Genomic DNA, 13,341 nt, shown 5'->3' on the forward strand with positions numbered 1-13,341 from the left:
GATCTTGTCTGGTTTTATGTCAAAACACCCAACATTCTCCGTACATGACAGTGGGAGTTACACTGAGGAATGTTTATGTCCATTATACAAACATGAAAAACAAGATTTAATCATCACCTTTCAGATTCAGTGTGTGTTCTGCACTCTTCTGGGCCAGCGGTGCACAGAACCGCCCCGTAATACCAACGATGACAAATCTGCAACTGTGCCTGTTACACCAACACGTCACGACTCTCCAGGTTTCAGACAGGATAGCAATAGTGTCTTTTGGGCAGTTCCATTATTCTGACAACAATGACACCACTTCAACAATTACATCCAACTTTTAACACATTTTATTAAAAAGGTTTGGTTTCTTTATTTACAATCTCACAAGATACAGACACGTGTCATGTTGGGAGTTCTGATAAAAATAGGAAAATAAAGAAGAATTGGAAAATACTCATAATAAATGTGACGACAATTAGCCAGTTGTAATGTTTAAGTACATAAACGGAGCCAGTAAAGATCAATGTGTTTACGCGGTGGAGTCAGAAAGCAAGGACAGTACGACATTTTGGAGACCTTCCTACCGTCAGCCAACACCAAGTTCCATGTTAAAACTGCAGACTGAGGAATAAAGATAAAAAGACAAACATCTGAAAAGAAGGGAATTAAATGCATCTGCCTCAAAACTCCAATCCAGGTTGTGACTCCCACCAACATCCCTCTCTGTAACACACACAGATACTTCTATATGTTTTTTCTTTGTGCAGGAGAACTTACCAATGCATCAAAATAAATTTGGGATTTTTAAGGTGAACTCTCTTCTCAGATCAGAACAAAAGAAACAACAATACATAAAGAGGTTTCTTGACGAAATTTAAGACCTGAAAGTTTTAACGTTGAGCTGCAGCGATGCGCCAGCATTCCTAGAAACCCGTACTCTACAAACATTAATTCTTACTCTTCTTCTTCTTCTTTTTCTCCTTCTTCTTTTTCTTTTTAGAATGTTTGACTTTAGGTGATTTCTCTTCTTCGCTGCTGTCACAGCTCTCAGAATTTTCCGACTTGTGTTTCTCTCTGCTGGTTTTGGACGATTTATCACTGCTGTCTGGTTTTTCTTTGCCTTTCCCGTGCTCCTTGTTCTCCTGTTTCACAGCGACACTTTGAGGTGGAGGCGTTAGCCCTCTGCTGACGGTTATGAGCATCCTCTCCTTCTTCATCTCTTCCTTAAAGCAGATGTTTGCCTGCTCAGACCTGCTGTCTCGTTGGCTGCTCCGGTGCTCCTTCTCATCCTTCCAATTCCTCTGAAGGTCTCTGTCACTCCAGGAGGCTGAATGGGAGGGTTGGCTGCTGGTGCTGCTGCTGTGACCTTTGCTGTCTCTAGTATGCTTGTCCAGCCGCTATAAAATGTAAAATAAATAAATAAATAAAAAGGTCAGCCCGAATTTAATAAAACAGGAGTGTCAAGATACCAACTTGATGACATTCGGAACACATTAAAAGCGTAAAGCACCCTCCAACAGGACGACTCTTTATTGTAGCAACTAAATATTCTTTGTAAAATGCAGGCAGACGTTGCACCACAGCACAGTGGCAGAAAGATCAAGACTGGAATTTGATTGATCTCTGGAGAGATCTGAAAATGGCTGACAGACATTTCCATCCAACCTGGTGGAGCAGGAGAAGAACTGCAGAGAGGAGAATGGGCCAGACTGTCTAAACCACAGGTGAGTTAAGCTGGTAGCATCATGTTCGAAAGACTGGAGGCTGAAATTGCTGCCAAAAGAGGGTCATCAAAGTATTAAGAATAGGCTGTGAATACTTATGTAAATGTGATTTCTTGGTTTCCTATTTTTTATTTATTTGCAAATATTTCAATTTTTTTTTTTTCAGTATTGTCATAATGGGATGTATGTATGTATGTCGAATTTTTAGGAAAGACAGTTTAATAGAATGTGGAATAATACTGTAACATAAAATGTGAAGTGCAGTAAACACTTTCCAGATGAACTTTACTGAAAGGTTCTGTCAATATTTTGTTAGATCAACATTCCCTAGGCAGGTCAAACTGTCCACATTTTGGTCCTTTTATTGTTTATATACAGGTCCAACATTTTTCTATGATTTCAGACCTTTATACAGTAGTCAGCTGACTGACAAGTTGACTGGATGGACAAAATTCATTTATTACCTAATAAAATAGGCACTCTCTATCATGGGGAGGGAGCTTTATCACCAAATAACGTTCACATTTACATGACAGCAACAGAACATGCAGCACAAAGATACTCACACTTTGGTGGAAAGTTGCATGGTTTTCAGCAGAATTCAAATCTCCAATGAACTCCTGACATTTCTGGCAGTAAAACCCAACCACTGGGGAAATAAAACCCAGCCCTGGGAACAGAAAATAAATGCTGCAAAGTATGGTGGAGAGAGGGTTTACAAAAGGAAGAAAACCTACAGAGAAAACTTGTTACCTTCGTATCTAAGCAACTCCTCAATTTCTGCCGCTAGGGATTCAATTTGCTTCATTTTAGCTCTTTTCTTGTCACCTTGGTCACCTGACTGTAAAGCATAGGGTATGTTTTTAAGTACAAGTGTGAGAGGATGCATTTCAACATTTGGATGCTTAATTTAATAATCACGGTTGCTTGAAAATCTCTTACCTTGTGTTTATCAGACGAGGTCAGGGACTGGTCGTTACTTTTTGTCCGTTTCTCCTTTGTTGCTTAAGGAAGTCAGACAAAACAGATTTCAGTGTATCAAAGACGACAGTAAAGAAGCTAATGCATGAGACAATTTCAATTATTATTATCAGCATTTTACTTTTTTATGTCCACTCTTTGCTTTGTTCAGCAGAGCTAGATAAATAACTGGAAGATAAGCCCAGAGGCTTCGGGCTTTTCTTCCCGATAAGATAAGCTGTATGATAAGAAACACAAACTCAAAAATCAGTCTCAGAAAATCAGGATCTCCAAATCAGGAGACAAACAGTGAGGAGGGAAATGACAAAAACTCTTGAGTTACGATCAGCAAGTGACATTAAAGTCCATTGTAAAATACTTTGATGGGGCCAAAGGCAAAGTAAATGTGCATCAAGTTTTCCAAGTTTAATCAATGAGGAGCCATAGATAAAAATGGCTGTGGGCAGGAAAGGATCTCCTGTAGTAATCTACGTTACAACAGATCTGAGGAAGCCTCTGAGTGAAAGACCCTCTGTTGTAGAAATAGTTTCACGAAGAGTCATTTTATCCTACATACATAACACCGATTTAAATTCACAAGGATAACCTCGTCTTTGCCATTGGGCAACATGTTTATCTGCATACTGAAGAAAAAAAAAATGGCCCTGTTGTAACAGACAACAAAGACAAGAGAGAAGGTGCTAACCTTTGATCAGAGACTGCAGAGACTCCAGAGCTTTCCGTACATTTGGGTTACTCAGTGTCTCTGTTGCTGTGTCAGAACTGAATAGTGCACCAGACGCCTCACTGCCCTCCTTTTGGCCTTGAGTCTTCATCAGCATCTTGCCAATATCCGATTTTCCACCCAGGCTGCTTAATATATTCTTGATTTTCTCACATTCTATGCTATCCAGACTGACGGAGGAGAAAGTCGATAAAGATATCTGTTGGGGGGGTTTTGGATCAACCAAATTATTGAGCCCACTGAACAGGGACGTGTTCTGGTGACGGCCAACACCAGAAAAATGGTTTTTGTCCACTTTGACATGGCCTCCATTCTGAGGTGGTTCAGCCCCATACAGGAAAGACTCCTCATCTTCCAGCTCACTAGCCTTCTGAACGGACAGGTTCTCCTGACCGTTGTCATTGAGCCAAGAAAAGTCACTGCCAACTCTCTCATGAGGAAGCAACATGCTGTCGCTTTCCATCGATGTCATAATGTCCAGGCTGCGCCGCTTCTCAATCTTACACTTAGCAGAGGTACTTTCCAGCTTCTTGGTTTCATCAGAGACCTGTGCAGAACAAATTGAAACAATTACTTACAGGGAATAAGGGGGAAGATTAAATTGGTCTGGTAATAAATGCATTCTGCATGAACAATATGGTAAAATTTTGATTCATTTCTGTGATTTCTAGAGTGTGATACATACCCTTCAAACACATATAATGTGATCTTTTATGGCTTTACCATAATATATATATTTATATATCTATGTAATATATCTATTTCTGCACTTGAAATCAAGTTTGCATTTTGTAAAGTTGGGTTCTGTGAGACGTTATGACCAGATGGCTTTTTAAGCCGTATAGCATTATATTAACATATTTGCTCCACTGAGAACTTAGCCCATCTTGACACTTGCCGTTTTTCCATCAAGGTTTTTAAGTATCGTGTTGGAAAAGGTTGATGGAAACAGTAAAATTTGAAGAAACATCCTAAATTTTGCATAAAGGTTTTTACACTCGCTTTAAGTGGCTTTTGCTAAAAAGACTTCATGTGAAAGAAGCAAAATGGAAACACATTTTCTGAGAAAATTTGTAGCAAATGTTCCCATCCATTATAATAAAAAAAATATCCCATCCGAGTATCATCTCTGACCTGAATTCTGAACTAAATGAACTCTGAACTCTCACTATCCGGGACCTGACTGCACAATGAGGAGCTGTAGAGTCTTTGGATTGTGTCTGATGCAAAATGAGCCCATCCTCTCAAGATCAGAGAATTTTGCCAATTTCTGATCACTTCAATTTGAGAGATGTTCCCTGATTTCAAAACTTTAGCTGCCGTTTTGTAATTCCAGTCTCCATTGCAGCTGCAGAGTGTGAACTCAGCTTCCAGATTAATATGAAAACCCTGAGACATTTGATTGCACACAAATGGGTAATCCATTTCCGTGTTCATAATTTAAATGCAAGTTACATGTATCTGATGTTTGATTGCACAATGTGGATTCTCTGATCGACTTATTGAATATTAATGAAACTGAATGAAAATAAAAAGCAGCTGGATTGCATTATTTTCATTTTTAAGAAATCATGGGTAACAATTTTTCAAAATGACTCAGTGAAAAAGTAATGGCTGAAGACTCTTACCTGAATACCAAGGATGGCATCTTTGAGCGCTGGTAACCGTTCTTCCAAATCTTTGCTCTTTATCACCATCTTCAGTCCTTCTAACAAACTATTTCCTGTCAAATTGTTACTGCTGCTGCCAACACTGCTACTACTCTGCACAGGGCTCCTCTTCCTCCTTTTTTCAATACTGGCACTACGGGACTTAGACCTTCTGACTTTGCTCTTACTTCGTTTGTGACTCTTTTTGCTCTGACTTCGGCTCCGACTGCGAGCCCTACTTTTGCTTCTAGCTCGACTCTTTCCGCGCACACAGCTTTTGCTTCTTCCCATACTTCTGCTTCTTCCCCTGCTTTTGCTTCTTGGTCGGCTTTTGGCTCGAGACCTCCCTCGACTTCTGCCCCGACTTCGACTTCTGCTTCGACTCTTGTTCCTGCCAGCGTGCTTCTGGAACTGTGGATCTCCTTTGACTGCTTCTTTCAGGTCTTTAGCAGACTTCAATGCATCCAACAAATTGTATGTCATATTCCCTTTGAGATAGTCTGGTAGAGGTTTGTTGGCCGCAAGGCATCTCAGAAATTCCTCTCCAGCCCGATCACTAAAAACGAATAAGAATGCATTTCAAATTTTTAAAGAAATAAAAGTACAATAGCAGTAGAAGCTTAAAAAAAATTATTCACACACAGACCTGTTGTCTTGAGGGTGGTGTTTCACAATTAAAGGATTCCACAGGGGGGCCTGATGATGTTGCAGTTCTGCCGAAGGAACAAGCTGCTGGTTGCCTCCCACTATACTATGGTCTATAGGGAAGTTGCTACAGTGGGGCTGAGAGTATTCAGAATTCATGTTTTAGTGACATACACAATAAAACTTTAACAACCATCAGTATAGGTGAAAGTGATGTGCAGGGTCCAAAGGGGGTCTCATTGCTGGTGATCCCAATTTCTTTGTAAATAGTTACTATTATGTAAACTTGTGAAAATGATCATCTTAAATATTCAAAATATTTTCATACCTCAAACTTCAACCATAAACAGAAAGTATTTTGGTCTTATTCTTAGAATGCTCATACAAGAAGTTATAGAAAATATACAAACAAAAAAAAAAAAAAATATATATATATATATATACACAGTACAGACCAAAAGTTTGGACACAACTGTGTGTCCAAACTTTTGGTCTGTACTCAGTTCAGACCAAATGTTTGGACACACCTTCTCATTGAATTCAATGAGAAAGTGTGTCCAAACTTTTGTAGAAAGTTTGGACTTGGTATATAAATACATACCAAGTTTGGTATGTATACCAAACTTGGTACGTTTGGAATACAGTATATACCAAGTTTCTGAAATTCTCTAAACTAATTCCTTAGTTAGTTTAGAGCTAATTTACCTCACCAACACATTTCAATACAATCCTTGGTTTTTAAGCATTCCTACTCATACTAGACTATTACAGTAGCACATTCTATGGATTTCATGTGCCGTACTTTGCACATTCTGGTGTTACTGAGTGATGAACACACATAGCATATTTTGGTGTAAACAAACCTAAATTAGTTAAACCTAATTAACACACTGTCATCATTACATCATTTTATTGGTTCTATTTTTATCCATTTTGCTTCTAATAGTTTTAGTTTCATCATCATTTTGTCAATAGTCTTCTGTGTTACTCACATATCAAGTTTGCTGATTAAAATGTTTTAACTCTAAAGCTTATTATTTTTCTTAATACAAGCGCTTGTTTATTTGAGAAAAAATGTCTATGTTCTTTCCATACATGTGTAGCATTTTTCTGCATCTATAATGCCAGTGCTGGGCTTATGTTTTTTATCTATTTTTAAACCTAGAACTCATCAGGCAAGTATAAATAATAAATATTGAATTGGTAGGCTATTTTCTTGATAGGTTTTTGATCCCAGCTGAGTAATTACTACTTTTTTTAATGTCTTAAGCAATTATAATTATTTATAACCAAACTTGACTCCAATAAAAGCATGTCTTCCAACATATAAAAGGTTAAAAAAAATCCATTTAATAAATTTTCAATGAATACGGTCGGACTTCGCTCTCACTGACACAAGCTTTCAGACGTGTGTGGTGGTGAACTATCTAGCATATTTGGAAATAAAGAGTACATTTTCAAGACAAAACCATGGACCTAGCTTGAAAAGTTAACAGTCAGCCCTCTGCTACCTCTACTACACTACAGCCCTCCCTCCAAGGCGGAGCCTGCCGAGTACTCGAGAAATGGAGGAGAAGCAATGATAGATTGCTTCTCCTCCATTAGCACAGCTGCAGCACACTAGTTGAAGAACAGTATGCTTTGAACGGGAGAAGGGTGTGAGCAGCACATACATAGGCATGATTGACATTGCTAAGACCTTCCACCTGGCCTTGATTAGTTGTTTCTGACCAGAATCTGTGTATTTCAGTAAATGGCTGTAGGGCGACTAGGAGGAGCCTGATTTTTTTTTCCACATATTATTATCTCTCCCATATTCATGTCAGAACAGTAACAGTTTAAGCAAATATGTAAAATAAAATACATTTTTATAAAACTTACCAGTCGCAACTTTAAAGTTGTTACAAAAGCTCACCCAACAACAAAATACATCACAAAAGCAAGATAACAAAATGACCTAAAACAATGAATAAAGCCATTGACATACATTAAACAAATGTAGCATCAAATGTTTGACATGAAATAAAATTTAATGAGTAGATTAAACAAAAACATCCCGATTCACATTTATAGTTTAGTAAATGATTTTTGGAAGTTGCAGAAACATTTTTGAAAATAATTCAAATGATATCCTACTGAACATCAAAACTGCAAAAGTAAGAGTAGTAAATACATATTCAAAATTGCTGAAACCACAGATAAACACAATTAAATCAAACATCTCAGCTTTTAGTAGAACCATCTTCTTTACTTCTCCATGTGCAGATTGACAACACTGAAGTGTCTGAGGTTAATCCAGGTCTTGATCTCCACATTTGATTGTGCTTTCTCTCAAGGACAAAGTTCTAAACAGGCTTGAAATAAAAGGGTAAACTTAACAAATGATCACTTCCAAACTTAGAATCAATGAGAATGTGCAGAATTTTATCTTAAACTGCATAGCTATTAAATAAAGTTTACTAGGTCATAGGAATGCACAGAATGCAGAGTCATAAACTGTACAAAATTATTATACAAAGATATACACAGTCTTCTAATATCAGTAAATTGATTAAAAAAAAAATTAGCAGTACAACAAAACGTGAATCGGAGATACTTAAAAAACATCTAGAAACACATGAATAATACTAATAATGATCAAATGAAAGACAAAAGTAGAATGCAAATTTTATCCTAGTTAGAACTATGCAATGTTAGGTAAGTTTACAAATTTCTCAATAGTTCAGATTTTTACACATCTCCAGACAAATGCATTAGTTTCTCCAAGCCTGTTAGTTAGTGCTGAATAAGCCACAGCAGAAACAGCTGAGAGCATCTCAAAAGCCAACTATAGAACCAAATCATCTCTTCAGGGGTTCTGTTCACTTTTAATTTTACCCTGCAAAATATGAGAAACACGCATTATTTCCTTTACCACTTCATTTAGGCATAACAAAAGAAGAATGCAAAAAGAATCATACAAAAACTTAAGAAAACAAAAGTGAGGAATAAGCTAATCTTGCAAAATAGGCAGCTAAAGTTTGCCACTGAAAACTATTCATGCTAACTGAATATCAGCATTAATATACAAGATATGTGGTTGAGAACAGTACAGTATTTAAACAACTAACGTTCATGTCAACTTACTCTTTCTGGCACAAATTGTCCATCTTCAGGAAAAAATAACCGTTTGTCGCGGTGGAAGGAAAACCAAAATACGTAAATGGACTGCAGAAAATCTTGCTGTTGGCTGAGAAAGGTACAAAACAACAGTATGCCTTAGATTTTAAGAAAAAGTGTCATTTTAATTAGCTTCTTTTTAATATACATCTTTAATAATAATTTTACAACTTCTACAGGTTGGTGTGAAAACCAAAAAAGTTCTTCCACAACATTTATAGGCACCTCGAAATGGTTCATCACAAAACACCATCACAGCATCTGTGTGTGTAACGATATCACCCAAGTGTTTGGAATGCAGTAATTTTAGTCCATGAGCTCAGATTGCACACAGATTTCAAATTCTGTGTCCATGAAGAGTTTCACTTTAGAAGACGCTCACCCCATCAGAGCTGACTGTGAAAATGGGGGCTAACATCCCAGAGTCTTCGAGGCAGAGATGACAGTAAGAAAAGAAAATATGGATTTACTTCAACTGATGATGTTATGATGCTTATCTGCAATATTACCATCCCATGATTTTCTAACATTGGTTAGCCCTAAAGGTCCCCCTGCTAACTCTGGCACTACACAACATCTATCCTTCTGTTATTAAACAGGCAGACAGTGGAAAAATGCCTGTATGATCATTTGTTCAATCAGTCATCGAGTACGACTCGCTCTGATATTTCAGTTCACATACACAAATTCATGTCAGAATGGATCCAAAGTGTAGCAAAGTGCATCGGATCATTGACTTCGGGACATAAGTTTACTGTCAATTGTATGTGAATTATGATTTGTGTCTATTATTAACTAGGTAAGATCAAAGAGGCTGGTTGCAAAAACACACCATGGTTTTGAGGATCAACATGAGCTGTGCTCTAATGCAGAAACCATGGCTATTCAGTCCAATTCATCTTCTTGTAAAGCACACTTGAAAACAACAAATGGTTGATCAAAGTATTGTACACTAAGGGGATAAGTAAAGATATAACCATATCAAGTAACATGATAACGTCCATGAAAGAACAAACAATTTATGCTGTGTTGATTGTTGGGAAAATAGATGGATTTCAGAGGAGATGGTGAAGGAGCTGCTTAGCAGCATGTAGAGGTGACCTGGTCCATAACCTAGGGGCCGCTACAGCAAGAGCCCCATCATGAGCTTCTGCTCTCACATAAACTAGTGATTTGCCTTTCAAAGACTGTTTTTGTCCAGTTGAAAATCGTGTTTCACTGAAAACATTTATGCATTTGCAATTTTATTTCTCTTTTTACATAATAGTCTTTTAATCCAAAAATTCATATGCACATTTTTACACATTAAAAACTGTACTGAGGTAAACATTTCTTGGATAGGCGTATGCTCTTTTTGATACCTGCCTTATTGTTTGTCCCACTACAAACTACTGTGCAAAAATAAAAAAACACTAAATCACAAAGTCAATTTCCTCCAAACTCTCAGGCTATGGCTCTAGTTTACATGTCCTCCAGAATGGCCGTCAGGAACACTGTTCATTTAAAACAGGGGTGCTCAGGACCAGTCCTCGAGAGCCAACATCCTGCAACTTTTAGAAGCATCCTTACTCCAACAAACCGGGATCAGCTCTAAACAGGCCTGCTAACCAGCCACTCATTTGATTCAAGTGTGTTGGAGCAGGGATGCATCTGAAAGCTGCAGGATGGTAGTTCTAGGAGGACTGGACTTGAGCACCCCTGTTTTAAAAACTGAAATAATGTAGAAGCATGCAGTGAGGCGCTGCAAACAGGCGGCTCGTGATTGGTTTATTTAGCATACAGCTAAAGTTTAATCGTGAAAAAAATCTGTCAACATTACAGTTACAGTGCTGAAAACTGCTCACATTGTGAAACACCGTCTATCTACAGGGATGTTCATTTACTTCAAATTCTGATATATACTTCACAGAAGGGGAATCTGTAGCAGAACAAAGACAGCAGCAGCAACCTGCTGCCTGCGTAAAGCTAACCGCGCAGTAAAGCACTGCTATTAGCCGCAGAGGTAGCGCTGAAAAGAGTCGGTACGTACACTGACGAAGTGGCTTGCTGGCAGCCTGCTGAACAGAAAACGGTTCTCCGAAAACGGGCCGCCGTGTCCAGGGTGAGGCGGGGGACAGGCCACCGGGGGTCTGACATGCAGACCGAGGGGCGGTGGAGAACCAAACGGCATCCGTGGCCTCTGCTCAGGTTGGTCCGGCCGGTACATGACCCAGAAGCCCAGAACCTCCCAGAGGTCACTCTGAGCTCACGTTTAAACGTTAACAATGAATGTCAGTCTCCGTAGGAATTAGCTAGGTTTGATATCTTTTCGGGTCTTACTTCTCAGTACACACACAGAAGCCACCGGAACTACAAGTGACGAAACATCCGGCATGTAAACTTCAAAGTAAAGATTGGAAATACAATTTCTTTTTTTTTTTTTGATGGCCCAAAATATTGTACATTTTCAGAGAAACTATTCAGAATAAATACGCACCCACGACTAATTGTCTATAGTCTACAGCAGTGTTAGAGGACCGGTGTGTCCCGCAAATCTAAAAATGAGGAGGTAAATACATATGAAGGGCCACCAGAGGGCGTAGGTGCACTCCAAGAACAATAAAAAAAAAATCGAAGTTGGGTAATATAACTAGCTACACTTAGTTACATTTATTTGATAACTGTTTTGTGGAAAAAACACTCCTTACTTTTACTCCCCAATTTTTATATGAAGTGTCGTTATTCATACTAATTTGAGTACAATTTCTGGATATCTACCCACTGTGAGCAAGGGCGTAAATCCCATTTCATTATTGGGGGGACCATAAACAGGAACATTTCTTAAGACCAATTTTGAGGGGGTCGGCAAAGTTACAGTGAAATGTAACGTTAAATATGGTTTAAAAAGTTTTTTAACCACATTCAAGCTGCAGGATCAAAAATGACTAGTAATGCATATCAAATGTGTTTTTCTCAGTAAGCAAACTATTGAGAAATCAAACTAAAATTCAAATGTTGCTTCTAAGCAAGTTTTGTTCAGTCTCACTGATCTAATCTCTGCTACATCTTTACAAAAATTTAAGGTTCTAAATAAAAAAGTTTTAATGAGTAACTGCTCATAGTAAAATTCCTCATAAACATCGATTTATTAAAATGGCTCCCTATGCAAGTTATGTGGTACTTAAATTATAACTTAAGTTGCTTTATTTTTAAGCCTTTTTTAGTTTTGCCATGTCCTGGATGACTGAGAAAGCAACAGGTAGATAGAAATGAATATCTGGGGGGTTATTATAACTTTAACGTAACATTTAAAGCACCAGGGTTTATATAGAAAAATATTCAGATTTTATTTTGTGGTTTTAAAGGCTCTACATTGAAGACAGTGAGAAATAAAGGCATAACTTTCTGTTTTTTCAATCTGTTCTCTCTTCTGTTCTCGGCTCCCACACACAGAGCTGTCGGTCATTTGCTCAGCCCCTCCCTCCCGTTTCAAACTCTTCTAATTAACTAAAAATTAAAAGAGTTAAATATGAATGAGATGTTTGTTACCTTTGACAAAAAAAAATAGCTTAAGTCTATGAAAGCAGTGCAGCAGTTTTGCTAAAGACGCAGCTTATCATGATTCAGCCAAAGTAATAAAATAACGAGCTGCAGTCTGATCTTTATATGTTTCTTCTTGTGAAACTAAATAAAAGGTTTACATGTCTTTTGCTTTAAGTATTTACTTACTGGAGGGTTTTATGTTTGTGCTGCAGAGCCACAGTTAACAGCTAACAGCTAGCTCCTCACTTCAGCCCAGTCTGTGCCGTCCAGCGCTGCTGTTGGACTGAACCATTGTTCTAACAATGGTAGTGGGGGACCTAAAAATGTATTATTTTTTTCTTAGATAAATGGCAGATTTATTTTGTTTGTTTTTTGCCTTTTCAAATTGATATTATTTAAAAGCAAATGTTTCTTCAATGATTTTTTTTGGGCAGGGGGGACAATTCTAGACTTTTCCAAGATTTGGGGGCTCGGGACCCCTCCGACCCCCCTGGGATTTACGCCTATGACTGTGAGTAACTTCACTGAAGTCAGAACAAGCTGGTCTTAGCCAATAAAAAAAAAAAAAAATCACAAAACAGTTTTTTTCATAAGTTTTATAATGAAAGAAATTGATTATGAAAAATTGGTCTGTTGCCTGCTTTTCTTATTTTTGTAACTATGGTACGTACATAAATTATTTTCATTTTGGTTACTCAGTAGCCTTTTTACCAAATACTTTACTATTGAGTAATTTCTTGGATGCCTATTCTGTTTTTAATTGAGCAAAAATAATTTAAGTAGTGCTACTTTTATTGGGGCCTGCCATGCAAAGCAATGGCAGGAACCTATTACTATTGTCGGAGAGAAGCGTCTCTTTAATATTTGGGGCCTGCCATGCAAAGCAATGGCAGGAACCTATTACTATTGTCGGAGAGAAGCGTCTCTTTAATATTCTTCTTCTTTATTT

General features: G+C 37.9%; 1 protein-coding gene across 1 annotated transcript; it reads right to left on the minus strand.

Moving 5' to 3' along the window:
- Window positions 1-312: 312 nt before the first annotated feature.
- On the minus strand, window positions 313-11,231 carry LOC116712577 (uncharacterized). Its single transcript, XM_032552378.1, has 8 exons — window positions 10,900-11,231; window positions 5,713-5,849; window positions 5,046-5,622; window positions 3,379-3,964; window positions 2,655-2,716; window positions 2,466-2,553; window positions 2,279-2,382; window positions 313-1,385 (listed from the first exon to the last, which is right to left on the minus strand). Exons 1-8 carry the CDS (start codon window positions 11,074-11,076, stop codon window positions 936-938), a joined length of 2,181 nt encoding a protein of 726 aa, XP_032408269.1. The 5' UTR covers window positions 11,077-11,231; the 3' UTR covers window positions 313-935.
- Between the last annotated feature and the right edge of the window lie 2,110 nt (window positions 11,232-13,341).

This window comes from Xiphophorus hellerii, chromosome 22, assembly GCF_003331165.1.
Source record: "Xiphophorus hellerii strain 12219 chromosome 22, Xiphophorus_hellerii-4.1, whole genome shotgun sequence".
Taxonomy (NCBI): Eukaryota; Metazoa; Chordata; class Actinopteri; order Cyprinodontiformes; family Poeciliidae; genus Xiphophorus; species Xiphophorus hellerii.